The 19,831-nt window shown below is 45.9% G+C and overlaps 1 protein-coding gene across 1 annotated transcript in view; it reads left to right on the plus strand.

Annotated features, from left to right (window-relative positions):
- tekt3 (tektin 3) overlaps positions 1-19,370 on the plus strand; it is a 43,384-nt gene extending 24,014 nt beyond the window's left edge. Inside the window, 3 exon segments of the mRNA XM_038777542.1 lie at positions 326-548; positions 2,738-2,892; positions 18,285-19,370. Coding sequence (XP_038633470.1) covers positions 326-548; positions 2,738-2,892; positions 18,285-18,501 — 595 coding nt within the window. The 3' untranslated portion in view covers positions 18,502-19,370.
- The last annotated feature ends 461 nt before the right edge of the window (positions 19,371-19,831 follow it).

A 19,831-nucleotide genomic window follows, 5' to 3' on the forward strand; every position in this document is an offset into this window, starting at 1 on the left:
CAGTAAAATAAATAAAACAAAAGGGCAATTATCTGAACTAAATTACTTGACAAAACCACTCTTTATCCGGCATTTGTCAATCTCACACAAAGAAGATTTGGAAGGAAGTGAAAAGCACACAAATGGATCTTCTCCAGGGCTATGATCCAGCAGCACGCTGGAGAAATAGGAGATGTTCTGTAGTTTCTGCTTGACTATGCAGGGCAAGCTTTTTATTTCTCTATTTTCTCGTGCTGTTCTTCTTTGGCAAACGTTGAAAATGGCAATTGCAGGTGGAGATGTTTTGAAGCCTTTGTAATACATGTTATTTTTTATTTTAACACAGAATTTCAGTCCCAGAGTCCTGGGCCAAGTACACAGATAATAATATTTTACGATCGCAGAGTGAACGGGCTGCATCCACACAACTCCGAGATGATATAGAAAATCTCCTTAATTCAACATCCAGTGAGATGTGGAACCAGTTCAATGCTCTAAATGTGTCCTTTACAAACCGCATCTCTGAGATAGCTGAAGCCAAAAATAAGTTGCAGACACATCTTGCTAAGGTAAAGGAAAAGTTCAAGTTAACATATAGGAGTCATGTATCATCCAGTTTTAGGAAGCAGTGCAAAGTCTGTAAAAGCATTTTTGCATCATATCCAAAACAGTGCATTGACATTCATGTGGTTATAGCATTAATAAGTAAATAAATATACCTGTGCTTTACAACAAAAGCAGATTATTATAATGATGTAAAACTGTGGTTCTCAAACTCGTTTGGTTAAACGGACCCTTTTCAAATGGATTAGTTATCATGAACACACCCATCTAAATTATAACACTACATTATACTCATAATTTGAAAGTGTTGTATGAAAGAGTGTTGTGATAATGCCTTCAACACAACAAGTATTTTAAGATGGGTGTACCTACTTCCCACAGTGGCCTGTCTATCCTTGGCAGGAGCACAGAGGGAGCAGGAGTGTGGAGAAGAGCATAGTTCAAAGAGAGGACAAGAGCTCAGAGGAGGCAAATTATGGATAGAGTAGGAACAGGGCAGTGGGAGTAGGGGGGGGGGCAACAGTGCATTGGGAGAGCACTGGGGAGGAGGAACATTATGATAGGCACAGAGCACGTCTTCACTGCTGGTCATTCGATTACTCTTGACCATATAGTCCCTTCTGTTTGCCTGTAAAGCAAACCTGTGTTGTGGTCACCCTGGAAGTCCTCCAGGTTGAAAATTCTGTCTTCGATAGAGTAAACAGTTTTATAATATCTCATGCTGCTCAATATCTATGAAACGAGACTGAATGAGTTGAAATGGCTTCAATACAATTTTAGTCACAGATGCTTATATTAAATAGGTCATTGATTATATTAAAAATAAAATAACAGACAAAAAAGAAACTTTTATTAACTTTTTAATGTGTTTACTTCTGATATTATACTATGCAGTTAAAGATATAAAATGACAAAAATTAAACATTTGCCAATCCCATTATTTGGGATTATTAGTTGCTCATTGCTTGCTAGATTATAGGTGGGATTCTCCATCAACCAAATCCGCAGCTTTGCTGCCAGTGCACTCACGTCCGCGGATTTCCCGACGCCGTGGTGGTGGCCATAATGGGAACCCCCTTGCCAGCTGCTGGGACAGAGGACCCTGCTACCAGCAGGGGTGCACCGAGCCAGAAAAAGGGTCTGGTGAGACGGAAAATCCCGCTCTGTGATTTAAAAATCACATTCATATTACCTGTACACATTTAATGGGTTTCCCCATGGTGCGTCTGGTTGGGCAATATGCCCCTTGGTTCGACCAGCTCTGTAGATCCCAGTTTCACACTTGATATGCATTCATAAACCTAACATCTAGATACAGTAGCTCTTTAAAAAATTATGTTTAAAAAAAAGTGACAGGAATTGACATGAGAGATTGTGTAACATTGGAACACACAGTTCCAAAGATGTATAAAATACCTCTCGAAAACAATGCCTCGGATTGGCAGGAAGGCAGAAAGCATTTAAAAAGAAAACAAAGGAACAAAGTTACTTCAAAGAGAGATAAAACATTATCCAGCAAAGATAAAGATAGCAAAATCACAAGGTACAAGAGACAAAAGAAAATGACATTTAAACAAGAGCGTTCTCCTTTGAATTTTTCATTATCTTTAGTTTGTAGAAAACTTACCAGCTCTGCTAAATTTAATAAAATACTTACCCGAGTGATAGGAGTAAGAGGGGCTTAGTTTACAATTACATTCCTGACTAACATATCAACAAAATTGCTAATGGACAACATATTCCAGCAGTAAGACTACTGAAAAGTATTCCACCCACTACCACCAGCACATAATCTCAAATATTAATTTAGCACGTATGGAAAAACCAACATAAGGACAGCAACATTGTTATAGCCTGATAAATGCACATATTTGTAAAGGAGAAAATTATTCACCGAGAAAAGGATGCAACCGGTGCCTTCATTGATTAATACATTACCTACCTAAAAATAGCACTAACAAATGTCAAGCTGAACAATGTAATCCTGAGGTTAGCCAGAGATTACTTTCTTAAAAAATAAATAAGACTTCCAGTCACCTCAGTTTTGTCATGGATGAAGATTTTGCTGCGTTCAGCTGTTGACAAGATCAACTGGATGCTGTGAACCCTCAACACATATTTTCGTGATACAAAATGAAACACCAAAGGACAACGTTCCTCACTTTCCTCCTCTGTATTTTCTCCGATTATGCAGACCCTTCAAGTGATCTTCCAAACGGAGCTGACAATCGAAAGCATCAAAAGAGCAATCCGAGATAAGGAAGCCCCCCTGAAAGTAGCCCAAACTCGTTTGGATGAACGCACACGGAGACCGAATGTGGAACTGTGCCGCGATGCTGCCCAGATTTAGTAAGTCAATAAATAAAGATCACGTCATACACTTTCAGGGATGGTCTTTTAGCACAGTGACTAGTGTCCCTGCCTCTGAGCCAGAGGCACTGGGTTCAGGTCCCACACCAGGATTTGATGGCCATGGATAGCATGGCCAGCCAGTTTAACTGCCAACCTCTAAATACTTCCAATACGCTTTTAGAGAGGGAGAGCATCCTGGTCAGCCACACTTTTGATGTGGAGTGGCACCCCTGCCCACACTGAGACCTCCACATTTACCTTGTCCTGGTCTGAGTTGCTGGGGACAGCTTGTAGTCCCAGTCCTGTCCATTGCAGTTTCTGGTGCTACTGGGACTACAGAGCTGCTGTTCAATAAGAATGGCCAGCATTCTCTGAGGTGGGATTTCCTTCTGAATGACGGGCGAAAGTCTCGGCACCAGTCAAATAACGTTCAGAGTGTTAAATGGGTACAGGGCAGCTAATATCATAGAAACATAGCAGATAGCAGCAGGAGTAGGCCATTCACCCCTTTGAGTCAGCTCGGCCATACAATAAGATCATGGCCGATCTGGTTGCAGTCTCAATTTCACTTTCCTGCCCACATCCCTATAACCCTTGACTCACTTGACCATCAAAGATCTGTCTAACTCTGCCTTGACTAGCAATCCTCTGAGAGAAGACATTTCTCCCTCGCGCAGTCTTAAAAGCACACCTCTTATTCTTAAACTGTGTTCCTTATCAACAGGAACACTGTGTTCGCCACCAACCCTTTTCACCATCCTAAAAATCCTGGTTCATAATTCATAAATCAGTACTTTTAACTTGCCCAGAAGAAAATCATACATTCACAGTTCTGTTTCTGTACAGAAATCTCCATCCCTCTCCCCATCAAAATAAGACACTCAAAATTACAAAACTGAAGACCAGGTAAAAGCCAACTGGCCAATTCAGCATGAACCATGCAGTTATGATACTTCATAGATTACAATACATACAACCCCGAAACACCTGAAACCAAGTAATCTCTTGGGTAAGGTAAAAGCAAACCATGAAAAGAGTTCTTAGGCCAATTAGAATCATGGGGCCTGAATTTTCCACCCTGAGTCGGGGAAATGTCCAACTCTCTAAACCGGACTTGGGAGAAAGTGTCACAGACAGTCAGATTTTCATTTCAGGGAAGCAGCTGTGAACAGGAATTGGGCTCTCCACATACAAAAAGAGTTCTGAAGGAGCCATAGGGTTCATCTGGGTGCTGAGACGGTTGGACTATGTGAAAGGCTGGTCTCAGTGCTCCAACATTTTGTCCCGGCTGCGAACAAAAAACAATTCAAATAACAGCCCTCACCCATCTTCCACACACTCCCTTCCTAACATGCTTCCCATGCCCCATCCATCCAAATGCATGCCCCCTTATGCCCTTATGTGATGAATATAGAAATGGTTAAATATTATGGTTTATATTTCTGGCAGTAATGTTATTAAAAGCCTGGGTTAAGGTATATATTTGTTGCAGTAATATTATTAAAGAACCTAGGCCAAGGTACCCAGAATGTGTATCTGCTAAAGCTGTAATTAGGAAGTCGTATAAGTGAGGTAACCATGGTTTTGAACTACATGTTAATATTAGAGGACTAATGGAATATTGTTATGATTTCTGGAGATTCGTTGGAGAGTAGATAATTTGAGAGAGGGTTATTTAATCCTAGCAAAGCATGGCATGTGACATCATAGTGGGAAAATTAATGTGAGGAGCCAGGTCTGTCTGTAATTTTTCAGTTTGTTATAGGATTTGCGTCTGACAAGACAGAGGATTTTAAGCTGAATGACAGTTTGCCATATGCTACTAGATTGAGCAGAAGTGTAGTGGTTCTGCTCTTGGAAGGGTCTCTCTCTCTCCAGAAGTCTCTACTCAGCTAAGCAAGTAATCTGTTTGTTAACTTTATTTATAAGTGACATTTCAACTGTTTTGGGTTGCTTAATTGGAATTAATAGCAGGTATAGATAATAAGTTCAGGTTTTTTTCCTATTGTTTAAGGATTGCTTAACTGATAATTGTAAAGCATTTAAAAAAAAATAATGTGGTAATTCTGTGTTTAAGTAATAGTTTGCTTTTTTTTAAAAAATTAAGTACCCAATTCTTGTTTCCCAATTAAGGACAAATTTAACGTAGCCAATCCACCTAAACTGCACATCTTTGGGTTGTGGAGGTGAGACCCATGCAGACACGGGGAGAATATGCAAATTCCACATGGAAACTTAGAGCATGCTTTAACATAAAATATAGCTATTGGTCAGAGTTGACACTCCTGTGGTGAAGTATCCTTTCCTCACAGTTTTACAAATTGATAAAAAGTTTGGGGTTCTTATCCAATATCCTAACAAATGTTGGAGTCTGGTCTAGTACACTAACAATTTGGGGGCTCGTCTGGGATTAAAAAGTATAATTCCTAGTTTGTTTTCGGATTATTCAATTTAAAGAGACGTGTGTGAGGCTTAAATTGGCTTAAATAGGGAGTGACTGGAAAATTACTCTTTCAGTGGATAAGTGATTCCTGGGTGTGAAAGAGACCAATTTGATTCACAAAGAGTGGTTAAAACAAAGATTTAAGATTTGGCAGTCAAGGTGCAATTGACTTTACGTGAGGGGTGAGGAAGGTGGAGATAATTCAAGTAATAGCTAAGCATTTAAATTTGCCAAAGACACAGTCTGAATCATTGGAATTAGCTAAACTCCAGTTACAAGTGAAACAGTGTCAACATGATAAATAAATAAGACAGCTTGAATTGGAATTAAAAGAAACAGATATAGAGAATGTGGCAATGGCAGAGGCAAAGGAAAGAGTAAGAGTGGCAATGGTCGAAGAGAAGGAAAGAGAGAGAGTGTGGCAATGGCAAAGAAAAAGGAATTTGAACTTCAGAAGATGGAACTGCAATGAGTCTATAAACCTGAAAGGTTGCAGTTAAATGCAGATGTTGACGGAAGTCTAGAGGAAGGAGTAACCCTGCATAGTCAAAGGCCTAGTGGGGATATGTTTAAATATATTGAAACATTGCCAAGTTTTGAGGAGAAAGCCTTTTTTAAAATTTTGTTTGAGAAAGTAACTAAATAATTGAACTGGCCAAAAACTTTTGTAAGGGCCACGAAGAGTCTACACTGAGTTTGTAGAAATGAAAACCTACTTTATTTTACAACTACTATTATATACAGCACCAGTAGCTCCCTACTGGGGCCGGGATTCTCCGAAGTCCCGGCCAAGTGTTGACGCCGGCGTCAACTGACTTCCTTGCCCAGCAATTCCCTGGTTTTCAGGGGCACGGCGCCGGAGTGCTGCACGCTGCTCCGGCGGCGAAAGGTGGCCCTGCAGGGCCGGTGCGGGTCCGTGCATGCCCGTGATGGCTTTCTCCGCGCTGGCGCATGCCCGTGGCTGCTGTCTCCGTGGCAGTGTGGAGCAACATCTCGGGGACTGAACGGCGGGCCTGCACGGAATGAGGTAGGTCCCCTCCAGATCGCGGCCGCTCGCAGATCGGAAGCCCCGATCACAGGCCTGGACCCCTGGAGCCCCCCCCCCTCCCCGGAGTCAGCTCCCGCAACCCCCCCCCCCCAGGACATCCACAGAGGCCGCGGGTCCGAGCTCCCGCTGGGTGGTACCAGGTCGGAACCATGGTGGCGGGACTCGGCGGAACTCGGCGGGAGTTCGGCCTGTCGTCTGCAGAGAATTTCAGCGGCCCCCAACTGGCGACACGGCTACTGCACGGGCGCGATTGGCGCTGATTCTCCGGTCAGCGTCGGCAGCCCGGTGTCGGAGCGGCGTGGCGGGAATTTCCCCCACCCCCGGCTATTCTCCGACCCGTTGCAGGCTCGGAGAATCCCGGCCCGGGTCTTCTCTCATTGGTGTCTTACTGCCCGACTCTATTTATACATAGCAAGCATTGTAGAAAATCCCCAACCCCTTTTAAAACTCAGATTCTCCAAGATTCACGGGATAGTGAATCATTTCTATTCTGTAAGACCCATGCGGGTTATATCATCCCTTTCCTCCCAAAGTCCGAAGATTCCTCCGAAGACTGTGGTGAAAGAGGGTGCCAGATCCTCTTCGCTTCTGGCTGGTGTCAAGCACCCGAGATGCTGGATCAGGCTGCGTGTATGTAGAATGCTGTCTCCGACACAAACGTGGTGGTAGCTGTAATTCCAAAGGCTGTGGATCTGGGGGTTCTCCATTAGAGACCTCCTGCGTTTCCATCACCGTGTCCGAATTGACAAACTCAGTTATGTTGGCATCTTGACTGCCTTAAGGTTCCACTTGGCCAGATCAGGCAGCAGATGTGGTTTTAGAAGAAGTTTACGAGGATGAAGAATTTCCAAAGAAGCGGTCACCTGGCCTGAAGGTGGTCAAGGTGCTTTCACATTATCTGACCCTGGGCTTGCACCTGGTAAGAAACCAGCCTTGCCTGATGGAGAATAACGCCGGAGATCCACTGTCGGCGAAATTTCGAACAAACACCAAGTCACCTGGTACAAAGTGCCTGGAAGTTTGACGTTGACTAGGGCAATGCCCTTGCTGCTCTTGGTTGTGGCGCACCTTTGCCTCATATCTGGAAAATTCATACTAAGGTGGGAACGAAGTCTTTGGCCCATCACTGGTTCCACGGGACTACCCCAGTCACTACATGCAGAGTGGTCCTGTAGTGAAACAAAAAATGAGCCAGCCTAGTATCCATCAATCCTGAAGGTTGTTCCTTGAAATGAAATGAAAATCGCTTATTGTCACGAGTAGGCTTCAATGAAGTTACTGTGAAAAGCCCCTAGTCGCCACATTCCGGCGCCTGTCCGGGGAGGCTGATACGGGAATCGAACCGTGCTGCTGGCCTGCATGGTCTGCTTTAAAAGCCAGCGATTTAGCCCAGTGAGCTAAATCAGCCCCTTGAGGCCCCGTTTAAATATTTGCACTGCTTGCTCTGCGACACGATTAGAAGCCGGATGGTATGGAGTGATACGAATGGGCCTCACCCCATTCACCTTCAGAAATCCAGAGAACTCCTCACTCATGAAAGGAGCACTGTGATCAGTGACAAGTACTTCAGCATGACCGCGCACGCAAAAGAATAAATGTAACTTCTCAATGGTTGCCCGCGCTGTGGTTCATAGAACAGTACAGCACAGAACAGGGCCTTCGGCCCTCGATGTTGTGCCGACCAATGATCACCCTACTCAAACCCACGTATCCACCCTATACCCGTAACCCAAGAACACGCCCCCTTAACCTTACTTTTTAGGACACTACGGGCAATTTAGCATAGCCAATCCACCTAACCCGCACATCTTTGGACTGTGGGAGGAAACCGGAGCACCCGGAGGAAACCCACGCACACACAGGGAGGACGTGCAGACTCCGCACAGACAGTGACCCAGCCGGGAATCGAACCTGGGACCCTGGAGCTGTGAAGCATTTATGCTAACCACCATGCTACCGCGCTGCCCCAAGGTGTTCCTGCCACCTTGTGCACTTCGAGCCACTTTGAATGGGCATCAATCAACAAGAGAAACATGGACCCCTCAAATGGACCGACAAAGTAAACATACAACTGCACCCTCGGCCGGCCTAGCCATTCACAATGATTAGGGACATGACCAGCGGGAGCTTCTGGTGCTCTTGGCAAATGGAGAATTGTTGGGCCATCTTCTGCGTCGAGGCCCGGCCACCATATGTAACTGCGTGCCAGCATTTTCACCTTGGACACGCCCGGATGTCCATTGTGGAAGATTTTCAAGATTAATTCCTGCCCTTTTTCTGGGATGGCTACACACGTACCCCACTGCAGGATACCATCCTCTACACTGAACTTAGACAGCTTGGAGGAAAATGCACTTAACTCGCCTGGGAGCCATTGATGCTGCCCACTGTGTAAGACCACATGCCAAATTTTAGACAGGATCATGTCCATCTGTGTCCATTCACAGATGTGAGACAGGTAAGGAGTCCATGAAATTCAGAGCCTCGACAACCTCAATCGTCTTAGGGATTGATAAAGGACCTGTTGACAAAGGCAACTGGCCCAGTGCGTCAGCAATAGCAATTTGAGTCCTCGGCCTATGTTAAAAGGAATGCTTGTAAGCAGCTACTAACACGGCCCAGCCGTGATAATTAGGCAGAATCACCTTATCCTCCTTGAAAAGCCCAACCAAAGACTTGTGGTCCGTAACAATAGTTATTTCCAGATTAATTGTGCAGGAAATAGTTTTATTTCATGGAAAGCTCACAAAATAGATTCAGACAGGATAACTGAGAACTTTGGGATCACAATATATTTGGAAATTTTGGAATTGGTACGTCGCATGGTGATCATTGCTCGGCACAACATCGAGGGCCGAATGGCCTGTTCTGTGCTGTACTGTTCTATGTTCTATGTTCTATGTACTCAACCTAATGAACAAAACCTTATTCTTGTTAATTGCTATGATTGTCCCTTTAACAAATGCATTGGAACAGGAATTATAATTTTAAAAGGTCCCTTCCACAGATAGATCAAATTCTAAGGTTCCAAGGGTGCTTGCAGCTCTCGATAAAGTTGTTGTTACCTCGATAAAGTTGTTGTTCCACCTGCGGCTCGAGACAATAAGGATCAGGAGGCCTTTCAAATTTGAAGAGCATCCTGACTGCACTCTATCAGGTCACCTCAAAGTTCACACACTCAAGCTTTGCATTCAGCGTCAGTGTATTCCTATCAGGAAGCTGATTGCATCCTCTTTCTTCATGGAACACAGGCAAATATAACCCCCACACTGGCATCCAGACTGAAATAATTAACACAGCACAGACTTTTGAAAAGCAAACCTAGGACCTCCCTGCATTACATTGCTCAGTGACACACTGGGCAGTGCATTTTTCAAATAGCCACTGGGAGAGCTCAAGAATATTTTTTTTAATGAAAAAGGTAACATACTCATCAATGTGCTAAATATATATATATAAACCTTTGCCCACATTTGTTTAAAAATCAGTGTTTGGTACTTCAGGATATAAGGCTAAGGCGAAGCACACCAAGTTCTGCATGTCGTCAAAAAGTGTGCAGAGGTGAATAGTCAGACTCGAATTCCCTATTGTTCCAAATCTATTAAGGATCCACAATTTGAGGGCACAATGCTCCCAAGAGGAGCCAAAGTCACCTGGCGAGCGCGTTTAGCTATGTGTTTTTCCTCAGTGCCGAGAAACAGATGGCTATTGAACGCATCTCGCGTTGAATATGGGACCTGAACGGGGAATGTGTGGCCGAGGTTGCACTTGGCCGCACATGGCCCCATTTTGTACAGTGGGGAATTCCGGCAAGCGGAAATCGGGTTGCCATTTAAATGGGGTCCCGATCTCCGAGGCCCCCAAAACAAACCCCAATCTCCCCCCAGCCCAACAGCCACACCAGGCAACCCTGGCTCGATCACGTAAAAAGGTCAGCTTGGCACCCTGGCAGTGCCCATGCCAGCACCACCTGGGCAGTACCAGGCTGACACCCAGGTGGCACTGCCAGGGTGCCAGACTGGCATTGCTAAGGTGCCCAGGGGGCATTGCCATGGTACCCAGGGGGCACCAGCAGCCCAAAGGACATGGAGCTGGCGGCCTCCCATGAGTGCCGTTCCATCTGGTCCCCATTTTTGTGGGGACCAGTGCTGAATGTCACTCACCTAAGGTCTCTGAGGCAAAGGGGTTGAATCCCAAAGCCTCATTTTCCTCGGGAATCTGCACATTAGAGTAAGGTTTACTGCCTCGCTCTAATATGCAGATTTGCCAAAAAGTGATCCCGCCCATTGTGGGCGAGATTTACCTTGCAACGTCTCGATAGTTTGCTTTGAATCCCACGAGGTGTGGCGAGCTGGGTAGATCCCGGGAGCGGGGTATCCAGGCTTTCAACAGCGGCGAGCTGCTTTTCAGACGTAGCGTGGCCGTTGGTTCGCACCCAGAGTGTTTAAACACTTAACCTACAAGTTTGCTTCTTAATAACTTCAAAAATATCAGAGTGCCATCTCAATCTGTCAGCTTCCACCCATCGTTTTAAGAAAGTGATACAAACTGCCCCCATTGTGTCATCTGAGTCACCAAGGTGTCACTGATCAGATTGTGAAATGCTTGATGTTAAAAGGTAGAAATGGTGTGAAAGGAATGTAGCGACGGTGTGGCTGAAAACAACAGAGACTGTTGCTATGAACAAGGTAATGCTGCAGCTTTTCAAAGTGCCTCACCATGAATTCTTCACAAAAGATTTAAACCTGTTTGAACTTCAAAAGGAAAACCCTTCCAATTTGAGATGTAAATAAAGTTACAACAGTGGGACACTCCCGTAGTGGCAGTATATTGAAGCTAACTTGTTGTTTATGAGCCCACTTCTGCGCAGTTGGATCAAGCGCTCATGTGTACTACGGTGCTTGGGTCAGGAATGGAAACTCCATGGCCGGGATTCTCCCCTACCCGGTGGGGCGGGGGATCCCGGCGGGATGGAGTGGCGTGAACCACTCCGACGTCGGGCCGCCCCAAAGGTGTGGATTTCTCCGCACCTTTAGGGGCCAAACCCTCACCACGAGGGGCTAGTCCCGCGCCGGAGTGGTTGGCGCCCCGCCGGCCGACGGGAAAGGCCTTTGGCGCCACGCCAGCTGGGGCCGAAGGGACTTCGCCGGCCGGCGGAGGTCCGCGCATGCGCCGGAGCGTCAGCGGCGATGTCATCCCCACGCATGCGCAGAGGAGGGGGTCACTTCCGCATCCGCCATCGTGAAGGCTATGGCCAACGCAGAAGGAATAGAGTGCCCCACAGCACAGGCCCGCCCGCCGATCGGTGGGCCCCGATCACGGGCCAGGCCACCGTGGCGGCACCCCCCACGGCCAGAACCCCGGAGCCCGCCCGCGCCGCCAATCCCGCCGGTAAGGGAGGTGTTTTGATTCACGCCGGCGGGAAAGGCATTACAGCAGCGGGACTTCGGTCCATCGCGAATTATCTAAATGGGGAGAGACATCTGGGTGCTCTGATGCAGAGGGATCCGGGTATCCTCGTGCATGAATCACAGAAAACGAGCATGCATGTGCAGCAGGTAATAAGGAAAGCAAAAGGAATGTTGGCATTTATAGCAAAATGAATTGCTTATAATGGTAAAGATGTGTTGTTTCAACTATACAAGGCATTGGTAAGACTGCATCTGGAGTATTGTGCACAGTTTTGGTCCCCTGATTTGAGGAAAGATGTAGTGGGCATTGAAGGCAGTTCAGAGGAGGTTTTCTAGATTAATTCCAGCAATGAGGGGTTTGGTGTATGAGAGATTGAAATTTTCGGTCTATTCTCTCTAGAGTTTGGAAGAATGAGGGGAGATCTAATTAAGATATACAAGATGCTAAAAGGTATGGACAAAGTAAAAGTGGAGCTGATGCTTCCTCTTATGGGGCATTCTAAAATGAGAGGTCATAATCTTAGAATAATAGGTAGCACATTTAAAACAGTTTTGAGGAAAAACTATGGGCGCGATTCTCCGCTGCCCACGACGGGTCGGAGAATAGCGGGAGGGCCTTCCTGACATTTTTCCCGACCTCCCGCTATTCTCCCCCCTCCCCCCCCCCCCTCCCCACGGCCGCCCCACGACACAAATCGCTGCTCGCCGTTTTTTACGGCGAACAGCGATTCTCCCCAGGCCGATGGGCCGAGTTCCCAGGCCTTTACGGCCGTTTACACGAACGCAAACACACCTGCTCTCACCATTCGTGAAAACGGCCGCAAAGTGCCATCCCGGACAACCATGGCACCGATTGGCACGGCCGCACCACGGCTGTGCCGAGGGTGGCATGCGCCTGTGATCAGTGGGCACCGATCGTGGGCAGCGGGTCCGATACCCACGCACTATTTGTTCCTCCGCAGACTGATCCTGTGGGGCGGCTGAGGGGCATGACAGCCCGCGCATGCGCGGGTTTGACGCATATGCGTGATGACGTCAACCGCAAATGCGCGGGTTGGAGCCGTCCAACCCGCGCATGCGCAGCTAACGTCATCGTGTGCGTCAGCCGGTTAGCGACGGTCGCTAAGCCCGCGATGCCGTGCTTCACGGGGCCGCGCTGCTAGCCCCGCCCGGGGTGGAGAATCGGGTCCCGGGAGGGGGCGCGGAGGCTGCCGTGAAACACGGCCAGTTTCACGGCAGCCTTTACGACTCTCCGCATTTGCGGAGAATCGCGCCCATTGTCCCAAAGGGTTGTGAATCTGTGGAATTCACTACCCCAGTATGTGGTGGATGCAGGGACAGTGAGTAAATTTAAGGAGGAGTTAGACAGATTTTTAATTGGTAATGTGTTGAAGGGTTATGGAGAACAGGGAGGACGGTGGAGTTGAGGCCAGGATCGGATTAGCCATGATCACATTGAGGGTGTCAGGCTCGGGAGGCTAAATTGCCTACTCCCGCTCGTAGGTCGTGTGTTCTAGGGAGGAGATATTCTGGCTGATTTCGCAATCCAGCTCTTGGCCTGTAGCATTGTAGGTAGCAGATGAGGAACATATCAGCCATGATAGAATGGCGGACCAGACTCGATGGCTGAATGGCCTATTTCTGCTCCTATATCTTATGAACTTACGAACTTATGAAGCTATTTCCAGAGAACCTATTAACACTAGTCGAATGTGGATGGTCACAGTTTTTCCGAAAATAATTTTTACGACATGCAAAGCTACTGAACATTAAGCATGTCCAAATGGTCATTGTGAGAGAGCAGCAAACATGTTTTGTACTTCCATTTTCCATTTTAAGAAACAGCATTGCAGTTGAACAGAATTATTTTTGAAAATGGAGTGTGACTGAAGTTTAGCTTATTCCAAGAGTGAGAAAATTCAATATCCCATGAGAAATGATGTATTAAACTGCTCTTGGCACAAACTATTACTTATACTTGTAATAATGTTAGTGTTTCTGTTCCTCACAAATTATATTGACAAAAATGAATGATGTTAGTTTCACTTGAATGATTTGGCAATTGCAAGGTGAAATTAGTCAGAACCCACATTTTTCACTCATCAGCAAAATTATAGTTATTTACAATTTTTTTGTACAATTAACTACAGAAATATAACTGTCAATATGCTGCATTATACTAAAGATCATAGGCTGGATTCTTTGGTCCTCATGTGTTTCTCGGCTGGCCTGTCGGAATTCTGTTGCTTGCCAATGTATTTGCCATTGAAGCCGCCCCACCCCACCGTGAAACTAATGTCTGATGGAATGACATCAAGGGGGCGATTCCCTGGCCGCGTTGTACCCAGCGCGGATCCCGTGATGCCGGGAAAGTGGCAGGAGAGCCCCAAAACAGGAGCTGCGCCGAGTGCCAGTTTGTCATTCTCCCGGCCTGGTCTGATCTGGATCTCGCCCAGAAAGACCAAGAACCTGATCACACCTCATTTGCATTAGTTTTAACCTCATTAACGAGGTTAAAGTAGCATGAGGCGGCAGCTCGGCACTGGCACTGTGAGGCAGCAGTGCTAACTACTGTACCACCGAGCTGCCCATTCCTTCAAAGGCATTTGGGGCTGGGGGGTAGGGGGCTGGAGGAGGTCAGGTTGGGGGTTGTCCCTGGGCTGTGTAGGGCGGTGGGATTTGGGTATGTGAATCTTTGAAGCCAGCTTCATTTCTTGCGATCACCCACACCAAGGCAAACCACAGCTGCAGCCTATCTGTCCTACAAAACTCTCACAGGACAGAGCTAAGCTGCAGCTTGTCCCTTGAAAGTCCATTTTACCCCCCTGAAGTTTCCGCTTTGTACCAGCTTGCTAACAGCCCATTAAAGTCTCCTTGAAGTTTCAATGGGCTCTGTGGTTTCAATGTTGCAGTATGTTGTATTTTATCCATTTGTACTTGGTTGTTTATATTCCATTTTTCACCCTCATGTCTGTAACAAGCTTCCAACTTGACAGCTGAATGCCGTCTCACTGGAGGGATAGGCCTTGTTAGTTGTGACAGCACTTGACGGCCCTTGAACTCTGCAGTGTCTCCTCGAAAGATACAGTGCCCTGTCTGAGATAAATTATTCTAGACTCTATGCCTTGCTACCTTTGATACCTAAACAGCGTGCCTGTACTTTAGGTGCATAAAGGCAGCTGGCAACATTCACACATTAAAGAGCAGGGGTTCACCACTGAAGACCATCTCGCAGCCAAAAGGTAACTACCTGATGAGCAGAAGACAGCTCCCCACGACCTCCCTGATATTTCTGGCTGTGGCCTGGGGTCCCTGTGCTCCTGATCTGGGCGGGAGTGAGCGTGCAAAGTGAAGGTTGACAGCAGAAGTGGCTTGCTGGATGACACTCTGAGAGGAGGCTGGATAGTCATGTTAAGGGTGGGGGAGGGTTGCAACACAGACTCTCTGTTGGGCTTAAAGGCACAGCGCAGGTTCAGGCAGCCCAAGTGCGATGGTATGACAACAATAAAATTTCGGGTTGTCCAAGGCTGGGTATCGACCATGCATGGTTTTAATGGCAAGGGCTGAGGGCACTGGGTGATCATTTGGCAGGATCATGAGGACAAGAGGTTGTGGGATGGGCTGGGGGTTTGAGGGTTCTGGGATGGATGACCTTACTGATTGTCGGCCTCTCTCCTACTCCACACATCTTTCCCGATAAAGGTGAATTTCTGGGATTGATCCAGCTGAGATGCTATCGTCCTGCTCGTCGCAGTCGAGGCAAGAAGATTTTGTTGACTGCACCAAGGCCAACGCAGGCTGCAGCCTGCACCACAGTGACAGGGGGGCACTGCTCAGACTCACTCCAGGCTAATGGGTTGGCTTGTGGGGGTACAAGGGATACCTATTGATATCATGGCTGATGATGCCAGTGCGCAGGTCCCAGATTGAGGTGGTGTCCTGTTACAATGAGTCACACACCCCAACCCGGGTTGTCATTGAGCGGTGCATCAGGCTGCTCTGCAGTTCCGCTGCCTGGATCTCTCTGACGGTGCATTGCAGTACAGCCCCCAGTTTTGATGTAGTCTGCCGGGCCCACTACAACCTGGCACAACAATGGGGCAACATGCTGGAGGAGAAGGAGGAAGCCTGGAGGGTGTGGAGGAGAAGCCTGAGGATGACCCGGAGGATGTGACATTTATACATTGTCAAAGTACTATTAATCAATGTGGCAATTGCCTCATTAAGAAAATTGTCAGCACAGCCTGTGGCATAGATTGTTTTATAAATAGAGATAGTTGTCACACTTTGCGGATTGAGCTCCTTGTAAGTCAGCAGCTCTGTGCAGGCAGCCTGCAATAAAATAACTTGAACGTAAAGATCAGTCTGAAGTCATTCTTAAACCATAATCACCCTTTGTGCATACATCCGTTCCCTAAATATGATGACTGACCTCACCAGTGCCCACTCAGTGTACCTGTAATTTCTTAATCTTCCGTTGCCCACTGCTATATATGGGTGTCTCTCCAAGATGCACATCAAAGGTGGAGGAAGCCTGCTGCCTTCCATGCCCTATAGCGTCTGATGCCCTCGGTGGTCGTCCTCTGGAGGGCCTGGGCCTTATGATCCTGGCCAACTTACCGGTGTCAAAGGCATCGCCGTGCCACCCTGTCCTGGTCTTTGAGATGCACGGGTGTCAGGAGGGGTGGAATCAGAAGAACTGGAGATAGCCGGAGTCTCCTTGGTGGAAGGTCCCAAGATGGGCTCCAGCCTCGGGGTGCTTTTGGGTCCCTGGTTGACTCCATGAGATGGAGGGGCAGCTGAAGTGAGTTCCAGAAGCCTTTGAGTCACCTGGCACTGCCAATCCTGGAGGTTTCCCATTGTCTGCACCATGGTGTTAAAGTCCTCAGTAATGGTCCTCTGTGGCTGTGCCAAGCTTTGCAGTGCCTCGCCAATATCCACCTGTGCCGGGACATGTCCCTCAGTGTATGAGACATGATGCCGAGGCCCTCAGCCATGGTCGTCACAGACTGAACCATGCCTTGGACTCACCACTTATGGCATGGATATCATGCTCCAGGTTTTCCACAGTGGGTAGAACTGCTGCCTCACGGCGCCGAGGTCCCAGGTTCGATCCCGGCTCTGGGTTATTATCCATGTGGACTTTGCACATTCTCACCGTGTTTGCGTGGGTTTCACCCCCACAGCCAAAGATGTGCAGGATAGGTGGATTGACCGTGCTAAATGGCCCCTTAATTGGAAAAAAAATGAATTGGGTACTCTAAATTTAGAAAAAAAAGGAGATGAAAGGGAAACTAACCCATATTGGTAAAGTCGTTTCTTACATTGCTGACTCTCCTACATAAATAATTCGAATATTTATTCACTGTGGTCTTTATCTCTTGTCTTCTCTGCTCATTCTCTTAGGTCAGTTACATTTTTCTATTTTTTAAATCACTCTGTATGTGTTGAAATTGGGCATAGGACAATGCGCTGTATGATCTTCTCAAATACAGCTTATATAATTGATAAGAATATTAATTAGAAAAAAGAATAACTAAAACCAATGTTTTATGTAAATATCAAACAATTATGGGTGATCAATGGAATGTATGTTCTTACTTGCATTGCCTAGCCCACTGACCTTGATATCTTATTAATTTAATATTAGGGCAGCACGGTAGCACAAGTGGATAGCACTGTGGCTTCACAGTGCCAGGGTCCCAGGTTCGCTTCCCTGCTTGGTCACTGTCTGTCTGGAGTCTGCACGTTCTCCTCGTGTGTGCGTGGGTTTCCTCCGGGTGCTCCAGTTTCCTCCCATAATCCAAAGACGTGCAGGTTAGGTGGATTGGCCATGTTAAATTGCCCAAAAAGGTTAGGAGGGTTTATTGGGTTATGGAGATAGGGTGGAAGTGAGGGATTAAGTGGGTCGGTGCAGACCCGATGGGCCGAATGGCCTCCTTCCGCACTGTTTGTTCTATGTTCTAGACTTAACAATTTTTCACTTACTTGAGCAACGCATTTTCTCTCAGTGAGAACTGTGAATATATGTAGTCCTCAGGTAGTTCTATCATCATGGCTGGAGATTCATGTCTTAAATAAGAATCCTATTCATCGGTAATGAAACAATACAACATGGGCCAAATAAGTAAAAACCATAACCGGAATTCTCCGGCCTTTAGGATTCTCTGTTCCCGCAGGCAGTGCGATTTCCCACCTGCGTGGGGTGGCTTCAATGGGAAATCTCATTGACCAGCAGCGGGATTAGAGAATCCCACCGCCAGTGAATGGCGCGCTGCCAAGAAACACGCGGCTGGGAGACCGGAGAATCCCATCCTATATTTCCCAATCAGAGGAACAATAAGTAAGTAAGGAATATTCATCCTCGTCAAATAAAAAGATTGGAAAGTAATGGAATTGGAAAACAAAATCACTGGACTTGTTTTTCATTTAAAACCGTACATTACAAAGTATCCTGTGATCATTATTTTCATTATGTTAATTTTAGCCTTGTTAACGAAGTCCGTGAACTTGATTACACCGTCCAGACCTTGCAGCAGAGGCTGAAGGACGCAGAAGACACTCTACAAATGCTGGTACATACAAAATCAACCCTGGAATATGACCTATCTGTTAAAGCAAACTCACTCTTCATTGACCAAGAAAAATGTATGGGAATGCGCAAATGTTTTCCAAGCACCCCAAGACTGGTTGGATACACGTGAATCATTTTTCATTAATTTACAATGAATAGATTTACTGTTTTGGTACAACTGCTTAAAATTAGCTTATTTCACTGGTGATCGGGAGCTATTGTAGTTCTTTATTAAGTTTAAAAGACATGTAACTCACAAATGCTGCAAACACCAGTAAGTTATGATCTTTTGACAAATTAGACTATCTGAAACATCATCACTACTTTGTTATTTTATGGGTGCTCTGTTCCTCATGGAATAATCTTTTAATGTTGAATGTTGGTGCACTGCATGGCACTGACAGTTTATGGATTATATCGCACAAAAGATTCTTTTGATTTTTTACATGTAGTAGATCGACCATGCAAGAGATCTGTTTAGAAAATACATTTAGTAGCAATGATTAAAAGGATATTGGATGTATACTTGAAAAGAGGGGCTGGTTTAACACAGGTGACTGGACAGCTGATCCATGATGCAGAGTGAGGCCACCAGTGCAGGTTCAATTCCTGTATGGGCTGAGATTATCCATGAAGGCCTATCAACCTTGCCCCTCACCTGAGGTGTGGTGCTCCTCAGGTTCAATCACCACCAGTCAGCGCTCCCCCTGGAAAGGGAAAGCAGCCTATGGTCATTTGGGACTATAGCAACATTACTTGAAAAATAAATCTTCAGTCCTGTGCAAAAAGAGGAGTGAAGAATTGGATAGATCTTTCAAAAAGCAAGTACAATCTTGACAGTATGAATACCGTCTATGGTGTACAACTGTATTTGTGTAAGACTTGTTATTTTAGTGCAGTGATAATCAAAAGACAATCTTGTGAACACTCATCTTACTTTGTTTTTCTTTGTTAACTGATATGAATTATTTGATGATGTTTAACATAAACCAGCTCCCTTAAACTTGGCCTGTTCTGTTTATTATTGGGTAACTGAGATGGAACCCTAACCTTCAAAGCCTTTAGTACTCTTACTTTGTTATAACATATGTCCAAAAATATAAACACCATTTTAATAGTTAGTGAAGGTAAAGGATGATTAACTTTATTAATGCAACTAATATTCTGTGTTAATGACATTGATTTCATTTTGAAAGATAAGGTTGATAGTAAGCAAGTAACTACTGGTGAAAGGTCACAGACCTAAAACGTTATCTCTGTTTCTCAGATGCTGCCTAACCTGCTGAGTTTTTTTCCACAGCATCTTCTGTTAATAGCAAAAATTCTGTTTGTTGTATCTAACAATGATTTACTTGACTGATATTGGATCAAATTTAGAAAATATCGACACAAAGAGGACTGGGTTTTAAATTTTACAATGATCAATCTGCTCACTCACCAATTACTAGCAGACAGCTATC

The sequence above is a fragment of the Scyliorhinus canicula genome, chromosome 18 (assembly GCF_902713615.1).
Source record: "Scyliorhinus canicula chromosome 18, sScyCan1.1, whole genome shotgun sequence".
NCBI lineage: Eukaryota > Metazoa > Chordata > Chondrichthyes > Carcharhiniformes > Scyliorhinidae > Scyliorhinus > Scyliorhinus canicula.